The 20,792-nt window shown below is 43.7% G+C and overlaps 1 protein-coding gene across 8 annotated transcripts in view; it reads right to left on the minus strand.

Moving 5' to 3' along the window:
- The window catches only part of chd9 (chromodomain helicase DNA binding protein 9), an 88,349-nt gene that overhangs the window by 6,163 nt on the left and 61,394 nt on the right, over window positions 1-20,792 (minus strand). For 6 of the 8 annotated variants that reach the window (XM_019866613.1, XM_019866614.1, XM_019866612.1 and 3 more), the window contains 22 exons: window positions 19,083-19,326; window positions 17,418-17,594; window positions 16,673-16,816; window positions 14,359-14,614; window positions 14,064-14,274; window positions 13,143-13,338; window positions 12,225-12,428; window positions 10,338-10,523; window positions 10,141-10,251; window positions 9,161-9,360; window positions 8,774-8,973; window positions 8,531-8,690; window positions 6,400-6,489; window positions 5,670-5,773; window positions 5,221-5,338; window positions 5,077-5,134; window positions 4,051-4,099; window positions 3,684-3,951; window positions 2,930-3,135; window positions 1,982-2,830; window positions 777-946; window positions 475-699 (listed from right to left, as the gene is read on the minus strand). In XM_019866613.1, the coding sequence (XP_019722172.1) occupies window positions 475-699; window positions 777-946; window positions 1,982-2,830; window positions 2,930-3,135; window positions 3,684-3,951; window positions 4,051-4,099; window positions 5,077-5,134; window positions 5,221-5,338; window positions 5,670-5,773; window positions 6,400-6,489; window positions 8,531-8,690; window positions 8,774-8,973; window positions 9,161-9,360; window positions 10,141-10,251; window positions 10,338-10,523; window positions 12,225-12,428; window positions 13,143-13,338; window positions 14,064-14,274; window positions 14,359-14,614; window positions 16,673-16,816; window positions 17,418-17,594; window positions 19,083-19,326 (4,426 nt within the window). The remainder of the gene's footprint in view (window positions 1-474; window positions 700-776; window positions 947-1,981; window positions 2,831-2,929; window positions 3,136-3,683; window positions 3,952-4,050; window positions 4,100-5,076; window positions 5,135-5,220; window positions 5,339-5,669; window positions 5,774-6,399; window positions 6,490-8,530; window positions 8,691-8,773; window positions 8,974-9,160; window positions 9,361-10,140; window positions 10,252-10,337; window positions 10,524-12,224; window positions 12,429-13,142; window positions 13,339-14,063; window positions 14,275-14,358; window positions 14,615-16,672; window positions 16,817-17,417; window positions 17,595-19,082; window positions 19,327-20,792) is intronic. The other 2 variants (XM_019866616.1, XM_019866615.1) reach the window with 1 other exon arrangement.

The following is a 20,792-nucleotide window of genomic DNA, read 5'->3' on the forward strand; positions in this document are numbered from 1 at the left end:
GCATCTCGGATTTTTTTGTGGGGGGGCAATTGTTTAAAAAAAAAGTTCAACATGTTCACAATTTCCTTCTTTTTTTTGTTGTCAAATGTTAACTTTTTTTAACCAGTCTGAGGTTCCACTGTACGTGCTTGTGCGATTTGCGTGTTAGTGCAACTGAGACACCTGACACAGAAGACAGTGCCAAGTATGCGGAATTCATCGAACTGTAATTGGAAGCCAAAAGAGGAGAAGTACAAATGTTATGAGCGCGAAGGAGATTGTGAACCTTTTTCATTGGCCTAATGTTGTCCTTTGGGCCTAATTCAAAGTAAGCGCGTAGGAAAAGTAGAGGAAGGGCTTTTATAATATTCTTCCCACTGCGAGAAGAATTAAGCTCACTCCCAAAAGAAAGACAGAGCGGGAAAATCAGAGTGACATGCCCAACGTGGCGGCCGGCGGAGGTGAGGGCGGGCAGACGAGGTGAAATCAACATACATCGTTCAGCTTGACTGAGAACTCCTTGCTTTCTGCAACATGCTCGGTCACCTTAGACCCCTGTGGCGAGGCTGAGGGGTCCTCGCACAGGCTGCCGTCCAAGAGCTTGGTGGTGTAGAAGGATGCCACGGGGCCTCCGGGCTCATAGACGCGCCGCGTGGCCGGCCATTTGCCCTTCAACACCGCCTGGCATATGCTGTCCAGACGATTGATGATGACCCGGTCCTGAATTTGAACAACGCAGAGTAGTCAGACACTGAATGGCTCCTCTTTGTCAGTCAATAAGCACGAGGGCAGCTCACCTTCGGCCAGTGGGAGGCTGCGAGCATGTAGCCCCCTGCCTGGAACGGATGTGGCACGCTGTTGGTGACACCGTTCTGCGCCGCGTGGGGCTCTTGCGCATCATGCTGCGCGGTGCCTAGTGATGCCACGCTGTCCTCGTCGAAACCCTTCACGATTGGAGCTGCAGGCACTAGAAACATCACATACAATGTTGGGAGCTTTTTCGAGAATGGCTGATGTATCATTTTTGTGTGAAGAGTGAACAGGATTGACAGTAATGTTACTGTGCTTCAAAGAAACAGGTGCCATCTTAGAATCAGTGTTTATGATAGTCTCCTGATAATATTTCCCCCCTTTTGGGCAGCCTCATTAGCCCCCTTTGGTAAATAAATGCAATGTTTCTAAAAATAATCAAAATGGAGTGTTTTGGGGAAAAGACTACAATGGATCTAAATGTGACACAATGATCTGCTTTCTTTAGATGGTGTCAGTAACAAGCTAGGGAATTTGGTGTCTGGTTCTGGTTGAGGCTCATTTGGGTTTTGTTCAGTTTTGCCAAATGGCAAGCTTGTTTGCCCAAAATGGTGGGAGACACCCAATTTCATCTTGATTAGCCAAAGTGGCGAAAGGATTTTTTCAAACTGAAAAAAAAAAAAAAAAAAAGAAGCTTGTAATGATTCAATTTTGACACCATACTTTACCCACATATGATGGTTTATGCAAATGAGCATCTCGGTTATCTGCTTGTAACTGGGGTTTATTTGTGCCACTCAATTACCAAATAGAAATTTGTTACAGAACCAGAAATCACCCGAAACAGCTGCTTGAATAAAAACTTTCTGTTCAATTTAGGGCATGGATCCTTAAATTTTCACGCGTCTCCTCATTATAGACGTGGACACCCAATTTCATGCCCACTGATTTTGTCTAACTTTCTAGGGAGACACAACTGAGGGGTTGTATTCGGGACCCACAAAATACACTTTCACTTAGATACACACAATTTTCAGGCACACTGAGGAACCCAAATAGCGGATCAATGTATTTCGTTATTTTTAAGGATAATAAACACTGATTCCGAGAGGACCGTGGCACTGCCCGATGCTTGGGCCATTTGGTACATGCTATGACAGTCATCAGTTCATTTAAGACTTTGGCATTTCAATTTGGCTAAAGCATGTCCCCAAATCCTATTTTGTTACCACACTGAGTCTTGACTTCTCACCTTTTTTCTTCCCATTCTCTCCTTCACTGTCACTGTCATCCGAAGAAGAGGAGGAGGACGACGATGAGGAAGAGCCAGAGGAACAGGACGACGAAGACGATGACGAGCTGGACCCGGAGTGGGACGAGGAAGAAGAGGATGAGGAGGAAGATGAGGACGAGCGCGACGAAGAGCTGGACGACGAGCCGCCCGAGTCAGTCCCTGATGTCCGCCTCTCCCTGCGGCCCCTCTTGCTGGCCTTCTTGGGCTTCCTCTCGGATGAGTTGGGCGTGAGGGGCTTTGTCCTTGCTGCCACCATCTGTCCCTCGCTCTCGGGTTTGTCCTCCACGACTCCTGCGGGGGTCTCCTGCGCTCGGATGGGACTCCAGCTGTCCTTCGCTTTCTCCTTGGTTTCCTCACCGACCGAGGGGGGCTCTGCTTTCGGGATGACCCCGCCGGACTCCAAGTCCCTGGGGGCAGGGGGTGGAACTGCCGAAGCAGAGACCGATGCCTGGTACTGAGGTTGCAGGAGCGGCGTGAATCCGAGCGAGTGCTGCGGAATGGCCTTCGTCTGGCTGTAGCTGCGCTGGGCCGCCATAAACCCCAAATCGGGGTCCCGGAGTATGTGATAATCCGTGCGGCTGACGCCATGCTTGGCGGCGCCAATGAGCAGGTCCCGGTCATGGGTGCCGATCTCCCACCACGCGGGTAAGTCAGAGCTGATCTGGCACAGCGGTAGGCGCTCGTAGAGCAACGGGTGGCGAAGGACCTGCTCCCTCACCTGGCGCAGCAGTTCCACCCGATACAAGGTGCGTGACGCCCGTTCTTCCGTGATGGGCTGGATATTGAGGGATGGGTCCACCGCAGAGTCTGAGAAAAGAGACGGGAAGAATGTGAGCATGTGGGGAAATAAAGTAAAATCCAAAGACTAGTTAGCACCATCATAGGCAAGTGTATGTAACCTCTGACCTCCTTCTTTGGGTGGCAGGCGGCAAACCTGTCTGCACATGGCGGCGAAGGCGCACAGGTACTTCTGCAGGCTTTCGTCCGTCTTCTTGTGCAGCCGTGCCATCGCCCGAAATTTTGTCCAGTCGAAGCACCCCAGCGTGGGGTTGAAGACCACGCCAAATGTGGAGACCACTCGGTAGAAGTCGGCTTCTTCCCGCCTGGTCCATCTATTAACAATAGAAATAAATACGTTGGTACAGTTTTGATGCTATAGATAACTAAAATGTAAAACAGCAATTCCGAACCACTTTCTTACAGCACATAAAAAAAAAAAAAAAAAAAAAAAAGAGGTTGAGGCATTTAGTTCACGCTGGAAAAACCCTTAATCTCAACATTTCAGGCATTTATTTTACTTTTTTTTAATATTCTTAATAACATCATATGCCTCTTAAATTAAAATGGGAATTCATATCTATTTTTTTAATCAAAATGTCTGAACACATACTGTATACAAATGATACAAAAGTCATAAATGTTATAACATTTACATGTCCAAAATATTGAATCAATATTTAAATTAATAAATTTTGACAAGCATATTTTTGTCTTATGTTTATAGTTTGTAGTGGTATAAAACTGCCCCGCTTCATCATGCAACATGTGCTTGATGCACCTTTTGCTAGGCGAGCATATTTATGCGCATACATTATTGTAGACAGACATACAATATTAATAAGTGCCCATATTTCTTATTCCGCCAATCTCTCTGTCCCACCGTTGTTGACGTTCAATCTTGGCGGCCATCTTGGGGTTAAACGGGTCAGTGAGAACTGCTGGCGGCAGCAGTAGCGCCGCCGACGGTTGCGGCTGGACGAGTGGCGCCGACATCATGATGGGCATCTGCGACTGCGACTGCACTTGGTGGATATGCAGGATCTGTCGGCTCTTGGTGTAACGCTGCGAGGCCGTGATCAGACGCCTCAGCCGGGCAGTGAGCACGGAGGACGAGGGCCAGTAGGCGCTCGCTACTCCCGAAACCGTGTCTGAGGTTGGTTATGAGGAAAAGCATTACTGCTGATTAATGTCCGTGGAATTTCAGAGATGCTGAGAACGTGCAGGATTTAGGCGTGATTAATACTCACCTCCAGCGCTGTCAGTGACAACCAAGTCTCCAGGAGAGGAGGCGTCATCCTATGGGGAAATTTCGTGCTTTACTTGAAAGAAAGACATCTCATCTTAAAGGGGCATCTAATGAAAAATTGACTTATTATTTGAATACAAATACTTTATTTAGTATTTGGTGGGACTACCCAAAATGTGAAATCGCATGAGTGATTCTCAGCCACTGTGTTGCGGATCTAATTTCAATGAAATTGTCCCAGAATTATTCAGCTTCTACAAATAATGTATCTACGTTTATCTTTCAATGGTGGCAGCAGGTAGCAACTAGAACAAATAAATGTTTTTACATTAGATGGCAGGAGGTACAATTTCATATTGTATCCACCTGTTGATATTCACACAACAGAACACAGTGGACCCCAACTATTTGCGGGGAATAGAGATTGGGCCTAATTAATTGAAAGTTATTCAAGGATTTTGGCAATATTTCACCTAAAAAAAAAAAAAATCAGCAAATCTGCAGCTGTCAAACCATGAATATGAGGGGAGGGGTGCACTCTATAGCTTTGTGATGAAGTTCTGCCTCTCTCAGAGAAAATATAATCTCCACTGTCTTGTAGGGGTATGTGTAAACTCTGTAGTTCACATTCGGCTCTTTATATTCTGGGCTTTACGTCCGATGCCACCTCAAGCTCATCCCTCGTCGTCATGGTAAGAAAGTGTGTGCTTGCCATTGGTCAGGTGATTGCAGGTTGATTTCAGGAAGACAAGACATAAAGGTTTATGAAGTGCATTGTAATTCTTGACTCCTTGGGGGAATTCGGACAAAAAGCATGACATAGACAGGACAAAACACCACGAAAAAGGTTTGAATCGTGGAAAAAAAAAAGAAGCATAAAACCTACTTCGAATGATTAATGAAAGCAGACGTGACTGCCAAGTCAGTGCTGAGAGTGAACACGTTCATCTCTGCCAGTCTGATCATTGATCGGCCTTTTCAAAAAGGAGACAACGTTGGCCTTTGGCCGGCTGGGTCTGATGTTTACCTCCATTTCGTCCTTCAGCAGGGCTGGAGCAGGCTTGTACTCTGGATCATCCACATCCCTGCAGACATGCACATAAAAATGTCCAACTTTCAAGATATTGTTTGCTAAAAAAATGTTACACGTTTTTGAGTGTTTGTTACCCACCCGTCCATGAAATCGTTGCTTCTCTGTTCGGCAGCGATGGCCTTGTCGTCCGGTCGGCCAACGCGCTCTAGGAAGCACAGTGCAGGGTCTGCTCGGATGGTGTTGTACTTCTCGTAACCTGTAAAAAAAAAAAAAGAAGATGTCTAAGAAAGGGGCTGCACGGGGAGTAGCGGTAAACACATCCGCTACACAGGAAGTTCGGGGTTTGGGTACTGTGTGGGGTTTGCATGTTTTTGCTGTGTGTGGTTTTTCTCCGAATACTCCAGCTTCCTCTCCCAAATTTCAAACAAATGCATGTTTGATTTACTGAGGATTACATTTTTCAACGTTTGGCCTGCTGGGTTGTCTGTACTGTATGTGTCCTGCGATGGGCTGTCCAGGGTGTGCCCCGCCTCTTACCTTAAGCCAGCTGGGATAGGCTTCAGCTGAGATAAGTGGTGTACGCTTACCATGCTTGTAGACCCCCAGCAGCAGACACTTGTCAGAGATGATATCCCACCACAAGGCCGGCAGTTCCGAGTGGTCCGGCTCTGGCACCCAGATCTTGATCTCACTGGAGGAGGAGCAATTGAGTAAGACATACATTACAAAGGCATGACATAAAATAATGAATAAATAGATATACCTCCTTTGTATGTTTTTCCAAAGACTGCAATCACAATTGCTCCCTACTCGCGTTTGTTTTAATGATGGCTGTTTGAAAGTGCTCTATAAATACAGTTGAGTTGACCAAAATGCAATGCAGTTTTCAAAAATTCCGGCAGATGGCGCTCAATAGCTATCTTCAAGATTTGGCTGCTGAGCCTTCAACAGGTTGACGATTGGACATTCAAAAACAAGACCACCCTTTTCTGTTCCATGTAAATATTTCGGTCTGTATTCATTTATTCCTTCATCTGATGCTGGCAGGTGTTTAATATGAGGTACGAGTTATTGTAAGATAAATTGATACGGTAATGTTATTGAAGCCCAACTGCAGACAAGTGTTAAAGCATTCATGAAATTAAAATATGTTTATGACATAACGATTGCAATTTTCAAAGCAGGTCCAGGCCTGGAAATTAGTCATCTACCGTTGCTGTGCAATTAGTCTGTCCTCATCAAGTATTTATACCATCCATTTCTCAGCTTTGTTGTTTAAAAGTCTCCAGAAGTAGTGGATGTCAATGGTGCACTCACCTAGCGTCCACGTTGTTCAGAACGTTCTGGGCCTCGTCGCCGATTACCTCTTGTTTCAGGTAGTACAGCATTCTAACCCGGAGCAGCACCCTGCGCAGAGAAAAGCCACCGCTTAAAGCCCTGACCACGCAAAATCCCGTGAGGGCGCGGTGCACTCGCACGTGCGGTGCACTCGTACGCGTACGCGCACGTGTACGCGCACATGCAAAACATACACGCGCACATGCCGCCTGGTTGAACACCAAATGAAAATATGCACCATCAATACTCAACACAGAAATGTTTTATAATGGATAAAATGGTGGAGGATAAACTGTCGCCGCTGAAAAACAAGCAAACCCATTAACGGTGGGACAATTCATACAGGAACAAAGAGTCCTCAGGAACAGGAAGTCGGACACACGCACACAAACATTGTCCAAATCAGACAGAGGAAATCAGACCGGCCCAGGAAGGAAGGGCAGACCATATGTCAGTGATACCTGCGAGGTGATTTGAATGGAAAACTAGAGACAGAGGGCCAGCATCACAGCCATATGCACGATATTTGATACATTTTTAGCTCAACATCTTTCCTGGGAAAAATAAAGTGTGATAAGTAGGCTACGCCCACCCACCCTCTACACTCCTGTGTGACTCAAGCAGCTGCTGCGACGCTCCACCACACCTGTCATCACTCTCCCCTCGGGTTCCATGCAAGTGTGTGCAGTGTGACTCACTCACACACATGCACGCACGCACGCACACACGCACGCAGAGCCAAAAATTTGCATGCTGTCACTTGCTCGCTACGCAGCGAGCCAGCTGAGATGTGTGACACAGTCGGCTGGCATGCGAGGAATCCCTCTCGGCTCCGTTCAGAGGCACCAGCCCAGCCAGAAGCAACACGAGCGGGAAGAGACGTCGCAAGTGACAACATGAGCGCTTAAGCCTGACATGTCACTCCTCGCTTTGGTTTCTATTGAACGCCAGGGAGTGCCTGTCCTCCAGAGGGAAAACATCATCGTCAGCAAACCCTGCGTGCCACGTATTGCACAATAGCGGGATTCAACCCGGTTGCACTGGGAAACAAAGGGGAACTTTCGATGGAAAACGCAGGACTGTTTCAACACAGTGCGCCATCATCTATTTGGCTTTTGTCTCTATGGCACCCACCCCGCCTTCTCCGTCTGTTTGCAAGTAAGTCTGATCCATGGCGGCCATTAGTCGGTGCCTGAAGTCTCATTAAGATTTCCATCACTCAACCGCTCGCTGCGTCTGATAATGAATCAGCAGAGTGTCAGCTCCAGTGCATCTTTTAGTGGCTCGTTATTACCCAAGCAAGGGGGTGCACAGGAAAAGAGTCAAAAGTGCATTCTATTTGCATTTGACTACATTTCCTGTTACTAATTTTTTTTTTTTAGGCCTCCTATTTAGCACATCTTCATCACACTTCTGAGGAGTTTGAATCTCAAGTTTGGATGTTTTTTCCTGTGCTTGGATTTTCTCTGGGTAACCTGCCATCCCCTCCCACATTCCAAAAAACATGCACATGTTAAGTTAGACTATAAACTGTTCACACATGTGAATGTGAATGGTTGCTTGTCTTTGTATGCCCTGTGACCAGTCCAGGGTGTACCTCGCCTCTTGTCCAAAATCAGCTGGAATAGGCTGCAGTTTATCTGTGACCCTAATGTGGACAAGCTCGATAGAAAAATCGATGGCTGGATTATTGATTAAAGGGCTCAGTGACTAACTGACTGCTTCAAACTTTATTAATCCAGTGCTTTAAGATAAAACAGAGCTTCAAGATGCAAAAAAAATCAACCTTGAGACCCGATTAGTGGGCTGCACTTACAAGCGACTAATTGAGTGAGAGAATCTTTTAACAATTAACAGTTATAATCTTTGAATCCTTAACTTTGAAGACAAAAAAATTAAGGTTCCAATAATACAGAAGGGCCAGCTGCGATTAACACTGTCCGTTGTCTTTTCAATGAAACTGAATCCAAAGAAAAAACACCACCCCAAAAAAAAAAAAAAAAAAAACAGACCCTCTACTTTTTACCCACGTTGAGACATCAAGTAATGTTAGAAACAGCACTGGCCATTCATCAAAGTCAACATAAAACTGCTACCCGCGTTAACCTACTTGTTGCAGTGGTGCTTGAGGTGTTTCTTGTAGCCGTCGTCCTGGAGCATATGCTCCGGATTGTGCTTCCGCAACCACTCGGCCTTGTGGATGTCGAACGAGCTGGATTGGGTCTTCATCTTCTTGCCCTTGCGGCCCCGGGGAACAGGCGCAGACAGACCTGGGGGCGGCGGAAGAATCCAAGGTTTAAAGTCCATCTCTGGTCCCTTCGGTTCAAATACGTCAGTCAATGAGGCCACATACCCAAGTGATTCTGCAGCTCCTTCGTGCGGCCATCTTCTGTGGGTGCAATCAGGTCCCACATGAAGCCTTTGATTTTGTCGTCGCCACGGTAGTGTACCAGGCAGTAGGCCAGCAGTGCCCTACAGATGGACTCTACGTCCCAGTCGGTCAGCTGCTTCTTAAAACGACCGTGGTTGAGGATGTCCTTCCAGCGGCCCCACCTGGAAGTCGATAAAAGGAAAACTTATAGTGTGGCCCCCGTTATTCCCTGACCTTAACCCTTGCGAAAGCAGCAACTACTTGCATAAGCTAAAGCCCAGAGTGTAAAGGGAAAAAAAAAAGCAATCAGAGAAGCAAGATAGATAGATAGATAGATAGCTATAATATATATTTAGTTAATGTGCATACCCATATACCAGCAGGTTCTTTTCCACCCGGAAGCATTCTGTGCGTCCGTAGCTGTTGGGCCGCTCATGGGCTCGCCTTACTTTGGGCTTGGTGTCATCACTGTCACTGTCGCCCTCCGACAGCTCTGCCAGCTCATCCTTCGTGGAGCTGAAGGGCCTCGTCTGCTTCCTGACGCGGGGCGTGTCGATAACCAGGCTGTTCTGTAGGCGTAACAAAACTGCTGAGTTTGGTTTTCAACGGCACGGCTTTGAACAGGAAAGCCTATAGACTTTTTTTTTAAATTGTATATGTATTTTCATGTTCAATCCAATCGCTTTGTCAAAACAACCCGCACACAAAAGAGGCAAATCTATTGCTTGTTTAATCATAGGCACACCTCTTAATCATAGGCACACCTCTTATGTTGCATATTTAAAAAGCCCAGATTGTGATGAAGAAGAGCATCCATAAAGATCATAAAAGCATGGATCGTATTTTTAGTCATGGAAGTGGCACTAAAATACAATTATATTTTGTTTCACTTTGTGTGCAGATCAGTACATGTGTCACATGTTGCAGACAGAACGCCACTAATGACAACACCCAGGCCTGCAATTTTCAGACCATTTGTTACTTCCGCTGTAGCTTTTCGTCATTTTGTGTGTCACCGGTTGTTGGAAACTCATTCCATTGAATACCATTAGATTTTATTCTAATCACCTTCATTTTAATTATGTTTTCAACCCCATCCCCTCAAAAAAAAAAAAAACAGACATTTTTAAGCCAAAGGTACTTTGCTCAAATATGGAAATGGTACTTTCCATGGGAAATGGGCCAAAAGTTCAAACAAAATTCCAGAAAATTCCAAGCACATGGGACTCATGGAGCACTTGTAGGTTCTTGGAGAAGGCCAAAGTCCCACATGCCACAGAAACACTGACCTGGAATTTACTGAAGACAAGAGTCTCCCACTTGATATCCTGTCACTTAAGTGTACTTACTCTGCCATTGGCCATTTCCATATCGATGTCTGCCTTTTTTGCCCACTTGTCCCAGAAGTTTGGGTCATCCAGCGAGATGTCTGTGCGGTTCCCAGATGCTACAAAACTGGCCTGGAAGATGACACCGGACAATCTTAGTAATCCTACTTGGTATCCGCCCCTCTACTCATCTAAAATGTCTTGGCGTGCCGTGCCACCTTGGCAAAGGTGGACCCTCGGCCCTCGGACTCGATAGTGATGGTCTTGGTTCGCCGTTGGAGGATCTGGTCGATGTCCTCCTCGCAAAACTTAGCCCCCTCGTCCTCTTCGTCCATGATGGCGCCGTAGGCTCCGCGTCGCAGCAGATCTTCAATCTCCTTTTTGGATAACTGTTGCTGGACCGCCTGGGAGTATGAATTATATTATTACCGTACATTGAAAGCAAAAGCCTCAAAGAGACAAGTGTGTAAAATGGGGACTGGTATTGCCTTGGTTTGTCATGATGAAAAAGCAATTATAGTCAAACATTTGAAATGCGTGACCCTGACTTACTGAGAGTTTGTAGAACTGAACTGAAAATGACATGCTCGGATCAACGTCCTAGAAAACATCTTCTCCTGCTTTTGTGCTATTTGGTCTTTTCTTCACAGGGTGTGTAGCACTGCCTCCCAGTACACACAATTATGGATAAAATCCAACGCCTACGTAAATTAATGCTGTCTTCGACTGTTGTTATGCTGCTGTTGTTTTGATAAACATCAATTTGCTTTGAACTCTCTTCTCCATCTCCCTCTCTTATTCAAAACTTGTTTTGTACAAATGCATTTTCAATAAACAATTCATCTAAATTTAAACTGCATGATGAGACACAATAAGGCATGTCTAAGTAGCTGAAGAGGAAAGGTAAAAATAATAAGAAATGGGGATGTTCTGATCAGGCTTTTAGGTTTTAGGTTCTTGATTCCGATTCTGATCATACATAAGTGAGACCAGACGATTTCGATCACATGCAGTGGCAGGAGTTTTGGAACCAAGTTTTCAATGGGTATTAATGTGACCTAATCCACCTCCTAAGAACACCATCAAATCATAAACACACTATGGGTTGCATACTCACCAGAGATGCAGATACAGTCAACCTCGCTCACTTGCTACCGCCTATCTTTCTAAGTTAACTATGCTCCCCCGCAAAAAAACAAACAACAACAAAAAAACCCAACAATTTCCAGGTTGAAACAAGCCACTCAGCAACAGTGTTGTTTGACCTGGCATCATAAAGTCCAATTTTCTTGACAAATGCGCCTTGAAAATCAATTCTTAATCCTCCGACATCATTCTCCACCATGAAAAACAATCTTTCATGCGAAACTCAGCCAATCAGAGAGCTCAAATGTAGCTGAACCAATTAGAGGACGGAAAAAGTCACTCGTCACACAGCCTTCATGAAGGCACAGAGTGGTGAATCTAAAATCTGATTGGTTCAAAGAAGAAATGATTTCAATGGCGTGTGTGTGTTCGCGCATGCGTGTGAGTGCGTGTGGTCGACACCAGCAATGGACGTTCTGAAGACATTGCAAAAATAATGTGCACTGCAACACATCAAATTTTAACTGTGATTGGTTAAAAAAATAAAAATAATAATAAATAATCCACAAATATCACGTCATGTAATCTGTGACTGTCGGTCTGTGCTTCTGATGCCGTTCGGGCCAGCAGAGAAAGCCTTGAAGGATGGATCACATGGATCACATTTTACAGCTGCAAGTAACTATTATTTGAATAAATTATTAATCTATCAATTCTTTTTTTTTTTTTTTTATGATTAATCAGATCATACACTTTTTTTTTTTTTTTATTTTCCAACCCTTGATTGGATAAGTGAAATGAGGCAACCACCCCCATGCTGCGTGAGTAAGTAGCTGAACAGGACAGGCTTTTTTTTTTTAATTTAAAAAAAAGAACACAAACAAATAAATAAATAAATAAAATTAAACAAAATGAAGCAAATAAAGAAAATGATCTAAGTAAGTCAAATGATTACTGGTAAAATCAATCTTTATTTGTCATTCAAAACAAACCATAAAAATGAAATTCTCATGACTCACCCCTCCCCCAGTGCCTCCTGCTCCACCAGCGCCGCCTCCTCCCAGGCTGTTGTCGCGGCCGCTCATGCTCTGCAATACCGCTTTGTCCAAACCCAGTTTGAGACTGGCGCGGTCAAACATCTCTCTCTCGTACGAGTTCCTGGTAATCAGGCGGTACACCTTCACCGCCTTGTTCTGACCAATCCGATGGCAACGAGCCTGTGCCTGTGCAAATACAGGAGTGTAAAAAACAAAAATAAAATTAAATAATCATGCAAAAAGCAGTGGTTCTCAAAATCAGGTCTCCACAGGTCGACAAAAACAAAAAAATCGACAACGTACTGTCTGCCGTATCATTTCAAAATGTGCATACAGACACATGGGGACCAACGGGCCACGAAAGCAAACAGAATAAAGCAATGATTTTTCCTTAACCTAGCTTTGGGCTGATAGAAAGCTATTATTGTGACATATCACATAAATCTGACATTCGTGCTTGAATAAAGTAGTGTTGTTATTTTTTGAAAAAACAAACCTGTATCATAACAGGAATAGAGTCATTTTTTTTTGAATAAAAGACATGCTTCTTCTGGAGAACATAGTCTCATTATTTAGAGAATACTCAATTTATCAAGTTATTATTAAACTGATACTCTTCTTGGACTTTCCTAAGTAGTCGATGCAAACGAAACAACACATTTGTCATCATTCGAAAGATTATAATTTGAATGTTTGTGAACAAACCTCCCTATTAAGCACAAAGACATTTTATAGGTTGCAGTGAACTGAATGATTGATATGATAACATTTGAATTCTTCTCTAAGGGTTAATAAATTAAAAATCATGTTGAATTTCATTTGCATTTACTATTCAAATAAATTAAAACAAAAATTTGTTGCACAATAATTTGATTTGACATCAGTTGACGCAAGGGGTACCTGGAGGTCGTTCTGCGGGTTCCAGTCCGAGTCGAAGATGATGCAGGTGTCCGCTGCTGTCAGGTTGATCCCCAGCCCGCCGGCTCGTGTGCACAACAGAAAAACGAAGCGGTCTGAGTCGGGCTTGCTGAAGCGGTCGATGGCTGCCTGTCGCAGGTTCCCGCGAACGCGACCATCTATCCGCTCGTACAAGTACCTGCGAATATAGGGGGTTGATGAGAACCGGGACTTGTTATCGAAAATTGATGCTTGTCAAAGTTCAATCTCTGGTGTGCATGCCCACCAATTGATTGGAAAATGAAACAACCAGTTCATTTGGTCCTTGAGATGCCTCGTTCGAGTTTCTGCACTCATGAATTAGAAGCTGGCTGAGTGAAGATCATTTAAGAAATACACGAAAGTCCATCATGTCAAAATCAATAATAAACAGACAAATGTTTGGCTATTTTGTCGACCGGGATGTTTGTGTTGCCACATGTACAAATACGCTACAGTAATGAACAACAAGTGCAACTGGGCGGCTTGGTGATAAAATGGTGCCTCCACATCTCGGATAAAATCTTTTTGGAAACCTCACTTTGTACTGTCGTTAAATCAGCCAGTGGAGGCTTTGCGGCAGTGCCATACCATTTACAGTCTGGACGTGGTCGAGTGAACAATGACTCTGAATGGAGGAGTCTCAGAGTCTCCAGAAGTAGTCCGTTACAGCACAAAAAGTGAATTGTTGCTATTCTCCTTTTGCAAAAAAAATGTGATGAGAGCAGCTGGTAGTTGGCAAATATGAGTAGCCCTTGATTTGTTATCATGCCCTAGCTCTGCCCATGGTTGCTGTGGTAATAAAAAAATAAATAAACAAATTTGCATTTGCACAACCAGAATGTATGTTAAATTCTCTGGCGGGACCTCGATACTGATATGTACCTTCTCTGAATGAGGTAGTCTTCCAAGATGTCCAGGCAGCGCACCATTTGGGAGAAGATGAGCACCTTGTGCCCGCCGGCTTTCATCTTGGGCAGCAGTTTGTCGATGAGAACCAGCTTCCCGGCAGACTGCACCATGGCTTGCAGGTGGAAGTCCAGGGCAGCTGGGCTATAAACCTCCCTAAAGTCTTCCAGGATCTTCTCTTCTGCCCCTGAAAACAACACGGATGGCATTAGTTGCATGACTCATGTCATCGTACAACTTCAAAACTCTCATTTTTGGGATCCAGTTGTACCTTTAATGAGGTAGGGGTGGTTGCAGCACTTCCTCAATTCCATCATGGTGTTGACCAGGTTGGGCATGTTGGCCTGGCCTGCTCCCTTGGCCAGGAAGGAGAAATTCTTCTCCAGGATGGCGCGATAGTACTTCTTTTGAATGTTGGTGAGCTCCACCTCGATGATGGTCTCCTCTTTGGGCGCCAGCTTCTTCTCCACATCCTCCTTCAAGCGCCGCAGCATCATTGGCTTAAGGATGCCCTGCAACTTCTGCACCTGTTGACCAACCCAAGAATGATGACACCTTTTGAGATATTGTATTTAAAGACTCTATATTTAGACGTTGAAAAAACATCGGGTCAACTCGAACAGAACAGATATGGCTTACATTTTTGTTAGAATTGCGCGTACATTGTTAGTCAAACTACAGTAAGTACATATATCAGTACTGTATATGTACTTTAAATTGGATAGGATGTTGTTCATTTCCCTTCAATTGTTGGTCAACAATGTGTCGACCTTAAAGAGGAAACAAACCCCAAAATCTTCTATACAATAACACGTTATTTGCGCAGCCACTAGCCTAAACACGGCATTTTGATTAAAGTTGCATTTGTGGAATATGAAATTCAGTGGCAAAATCCACCCGTTTTTATCCACCTCAAAAGGCAGCCATTTTGCCACTTGCTGTCAACTGAAAATGGCATCACAGTTGCTCAGGGTTCAGGTAACGAACAATCATAGCATTTTATTGTAAAGAAAACTTTGGGGTTGGCTTCTCCTTTAACGGTAAACACTGTGCTGTTTATAAGCGACAGCATTTTTTATTAAAAAAAACACGTCACATGACGAAACACGGGAAAACATTCGCAAGGTGACTTTGACATCAATTTCAGTTGGCAGCAGGTAGCAGTGTTGCATAAAATGTCATTAGTCTTCTTCATTCTGATTCCACAAAAGCAATATTAACCAGAATACCCGATTTGGACTAGTGAGGGCACATAGAACATTATTGCAAAGAAAATCTTTGACTTAAATGAAAAATGTGACAAAAAAATGTTCAGGATTGAAACAAAATAACATGAACATAAAATACATGACATAAAAATAATAACTAAATTTCAACACAATGTTACATACAATTATAAAATAAAAAAGTAAGACAAAAAAATAAATACTGGAATAAAAGAGCAAGTGTGAATACTTCTATATTGCATTGTTATCCCTCTTGTGTTGTTGTGCAGGCGCTCAGTCTCGATTGCAAACAAAAGCCACACAGACGCCTGGAGGAAGGCAGGAAAACACACGAGCTAGAAATGTTCACTGCTGCGCCTGCTGCTAACGGAACAACATATGAGTCTTGTTTTTCCACTTTCAAAAGGCCACCATTCTAGACAAACACACACACGCACACGCACACGCACACACACACACACACACACACACACACACACACGCACGCACACGCACGCACACGCACACGCACGCACAGTGTCACGAGCATGCATACAAAAACAAGTCTTATGAAGTGATCAATGAGGTAACAAAAAAAAATCCTTGCAGAGGCAGCCTACAGAGACGTAACTCACACACCAAAATCAATATTCAGTTAAGATTGCTAATTACTAATTTCATCAGTGTGTTACCCCCCCCCACTTCTCACTGCATAGTTATTTATCTATAAACAGAAACTTTAAGAAGGCCTCGCAAAAAGTAATGTAAATAAAGTGGAATCCGATCGTTACCAATGGAAATTAAACTGATCTGGGGTCAAACTGTCACCATCACCAAACCTTTATGAATGTTATGGTACTGAAGAATTGTGAACTATGCCTGCTTCACACAGCTAATCAGCAGCCATCGTGTGCTTGTGGGTTCATCTCGCACACTTGGTGACAAGCAGACTAGATAAGGAAAAGGGGGATGTTTCTCTTGCCTCAAGTTGCCGGTACAGTATGATGATGAAATTGAACAGGAAGTTGGCCATTTAGATTTGAAACAGCCATTTGCCAATCAGTTCCCGATTGGGGCTCAGTGGGGCAAATTCCATGTTTGTGGTAAGATCATAGATCGCTGCTTTCAGATTTTTTTTTTTCCATTTGGTGTCACTATATTGATACCTGGTCAAAGACTGAGTGGCATTTCTTGATATCTGTTATCGCAATCCACAATATAAATAATCGGTGTTAGTGCTTGTGTATGTATTACAAAATGATACTGTGGCCTACTTAGACAAAAGCTCAACATTCAAGTCTGCATGGGCTGACATAAACATCAAAGTGGCCTGATTTGCCCTACAGACATTTTGATAGGGCACTACGATCTCAAACTCACTTGTTCTTCAGTCTTGAGGTCTCCAAACTCCTGCATGAAGGTGTTCTCCGACGGAAAACGTGCCGGCTCCAGGAAATGCAGCAGGCTGAACAGTTCCTCCACTGTGTTTTGGAGAGGAGTGCCCGTCAGCAGGACCTTGTGCTCCTGACACAAACGGAAGCAAAGTCGCTAATGTTAACGTCATATGACATACGATATGAATGACTTCGCTTTATTGTACTGAACAGCCCGAACGACCCCTGGAGCTAATTTGTCGAAGAGGGCCTGACGACTTTATTACAGTTGACGTAGGTGTATTGTACCGAGCAGTCATCTGACAAGAAACACTCATTTTTTCTTCTTTTATTACATTACAGTGAACGTAACTAACCTATTTGTGTTTTGGTGCATATTAAATAACGATCTAAGATGTCACAAGTTGGTGCCAAGACCTGGCTAATAGTAAAGTAGTAACTGTGTCCAGGAAACAGGCAATTTTAGAAACATACATTTTCATTCTTTTACATCGGGGATGGGAAAATAGCGGCTCAATTCTTTTTTTTTTTCAAATAAAAATCTTTACTGTAGCTGAGCAGTTGAAAGTTGTAATCATGATTTGCATGTGTTTATGCAAGAGCCCCGCTATGTGGTTACTTTTTATTGGATTCACAGAATTTGTACTTGAGGAGAGGATCTGGATCGACTTCAAGGACCACTGTAGCATGTTGCTAGCAACAAAGAAAGTTACTCTGAACGTTAGGCCTACCAGGCTCATGAGCTTGAAGCCTTCGAGCAGCTTGCAGTTCTTGTTCTTGAGGCGGTGCGCCTCGTCAATGATGACACAGCGCCACTCGATGGCATTGAGCTCGGGGCAGCCCCCCAGGATCATCTCGAACGTGGTGATGACCGCCTGGAACTTGTAGGCGCCGCGCAACACTCGGCCCTTAAAATAACAACAAAAGAACACATTAGACAGGAGCAGTCAACCCTTTTAGTTGAAAGCTAATTTGACACTTTTCAATTCTATTTCACCACAGGAGAGACATAACCCTGCACCTATCCTGCTCCCACCCACAGGATTGCTTATTTGTCGGCACGTACGAGTAAGCATCGACTCACTTCGCCTCTGCATTTGTTGCCATCGCCTTGACAACGGACCTCTGGAGGCCCACTCGATTATACATCAGCCTCCTTCGCACAACAGACAAGCCCGAGAGGCGCTGAAGGAGTGCTACCCCCAACTCGGAGCCTGCGCTGACATCACAGTGAGGTGGCAGCTTTGCTCTGCTTCTCAACATCTTTGTCTATTCTTCGGAATGCTACGCCATCACAGGACTGACAATGTCGCAGCTCAAATGCCGGACAAATGCCAGTCTGGGGTATCCCAGCGGCATAATCACCTTTCTCTACACTGGACTGGTCAAAGGGCACATACTGTATAAAGAAACGGGGGGGGGGGAGTTTGCATCGATGGACAATTACGCCTTCAAACCACAGTCATGAATCTAACATGCATGTTTTGGGAATGTGGGAGTGCCAGAGTACCTGAAGAAAAAACATGCAAGCACATACAAATTCTACACAGGAAGTCCTGAGATTAAAACGCAAAGTCTCTCAACTGTGAGGCTGACTTGAAGGCCATTTCCCAAAACAAAATTTTCCACCACACTGTGGATGGAAGGGCATGTCAAAACAAAAGCTACAATTACCTGGCACTCTAACCAGAAGTCAATCAGAAGGCCGGAGAAAGTAATTTCAAGCACGCCATAAAGAAAGAAAAAATAAAAAATAAAATAAAAAATTCCGTCAAAGTGATCTTTGGTCAATTTGACCCACTTCAGTGGTAATCTTTGAACATGTGATATTTTTACACATTTCGTGTCTTTTCCTTATTTAATGGAGGCAGCTGAGTGTAAACAAGGATTGTCCCCATCTGATCAACATGATCGGAAATCGCGGCCGATCATATGATTTTCAGCTGATCGGTATCGGGTAAAAAAAAAACATTTGTTCCTAATTTCTAAAGTCAGCCCTTACTTTGATTTGAACCACTGTTGACTTATAGCCATAAAAAATAACAAATGACTTTCGTGCAGCTTCTGATTCGTAAAATGTGTTAAAAGTGCCACATGTTGCTTTGACATACTGGAAATTAACCCGTACGTGAAAATCAATGCTGACATTGTAGAAAGAGGAATGTTAGAAATTTCCAACAAGTGACTCGGAACGGAAAAGAGAATTTGAACGAAACTAAGTCTTTCTCCAAACATAATGAAAGCTGACATCCTAACCTGACTTTTCAAAGTTGTCAACCAATGTTTGTTTTTTTTAATTTACGTTTGACTGAAAAAGTTCTGGAAAACTGGAGAACTCTTCAGCTTCCCAGTCATTTGGTATGCAAGAAACAGTTTTAAACAATGTTCATAATTACCTGCGAGTCCCTGAAGTACATCTCGTACTGCTGTAGCATTTGCCTGCTGACAACACTGCCATGGTACACAATGACGTTCATGTGTGTCCACGTGCGGAACTCGCGCTCCCAGTTGGCGATGGTGGACAGCGGGGCGATGATGAGGAAAGGCGCCTTGATGCCCACGCGGTAGATCTCCTCCAGGAAGGTGATGGACTGGATAGTCTTACCCAGGCCCATCTCGTCGGCCAGAATGCAGTTACGCCTAAGGATGATGATGGGAAATGAAACACTTGCCATTTGTCAAGATACCAGCTATCCAATTGTCATTAGAAATACTGACTAGACTACAGAAGTTTTTATGGATCCGTCTTGCCGCTCTTGTGCTCTAAGTTAGCTTTGTTTGCATATTTTCAATTCTCATTCCAAATAGTACTTCACTGGAGGGAATGATACAAAATCTGATATACCTTTTAAATCTTACTATATAGGTTACGGTCTTGCTATAAGTTAGCATACCGACTGTTAGCATGTTATTGTTTTTGTCAATTCTCATTTGAATTATGAACCAATTAAATGGCATTATATATTATCCAATTGCCTTACATTTGTCCTGCTCAGGTTGCTGTATGTTAACATGCTGATGATTTCTTATTCAAAATAACACTGGATTACTAAACTGACTGAATACCAGTTATAAATCATTAAAGGAAACATACTCGTGCCAATAAGAACAACTGGCCTGTTTAAAGAAGTGGGTGTAGGATTATTGCACTGCGTCAAGCACATAAAATAAAACACATCAAGAGTTAAAAATAACAACAAAGCAAATGATATTAAAAGACTAAAGAGAGAAGCATAATCACAAGCTCCTTTGTGTAGCATTTACACAGCTATCCAGAGGATGGAGCAAACACGCTGATATTCCCAGCGGCTGCTCGAGCAGCCTTCCGCTGCTGACAAATCGCTCTGCGTGGGCATGCAATACTCCTGCGCGCTCAAATGTAACACAAGCATAATGGAGTGTGTACTCCAGGTGTACTGCGCCGGCCTCCTTTTTCGACGGTGGGTGAAAAGGAAAAGGTACGTTTCGGAAATGAGGAAATGCCGCAGCTCTTAAATGAGAGCGGGGACACAGCGCAGCAACAGCCGACAGAAAATGTAATTTAATATTTATTATCAGGCGTCTGAATCTATACTCACTGGCGTAAGTACATCAACTTTTTTCCTGTCAGGGGCCATTTCAATTTTTTATGAAGCCCTCTGAAGGCAATACTCAATTCAAGGAAAAAATATGGACCGATGATTGGAACAAATGTTTATTATTATATACTGTGTGGGTTCCAATGTTTATAGCATACATGGCAATGGCGAGTGATGAAAAAAGCGGAAGGGGCGTGGCCTGGACGGGGGCGTGGTTACTTACAAAAGTGGCACTAAACATGCTGAAGATGAAGTGTATTAAATTTACACAGTTTGAAAATTGAACAGAAAAAAATCCCAAGATCGCCACTATTCTTTCAAGTGAAAATTTGTGCAATTTTGCCTATGCATTCCTGGTGAGCACCAATATGTAACTCCAAATTTGCTGCTCAAAATCAAAACTAAAAAAGTAAACACATTCCCTAACATATTTAAGATTTGTTCATAACTTGTATTCATAAAGTGTTGTGTAAATGTGATAAAAAGCTGTTGATTCTTACCTCATACAGTGATAGTGAATATTTATTA

The sequence above is a fragment of the Hippocampus comes genome, unplaced genomic scaffold (genome assembly GCF_001891065.2).
Source record: "Hippocampus comes isolate QL1 unplaced genomic scaffold, H_comes_QL1_v1.1 scaffold82, whole genome shotgun sequence".
Taxonomy (NCBI): Eukaryota; Metazoa; Chordata; class Actinopteri; order Syngnathiformes; family Syngnathidae; genus Hippocampus; species Hippocampus comes.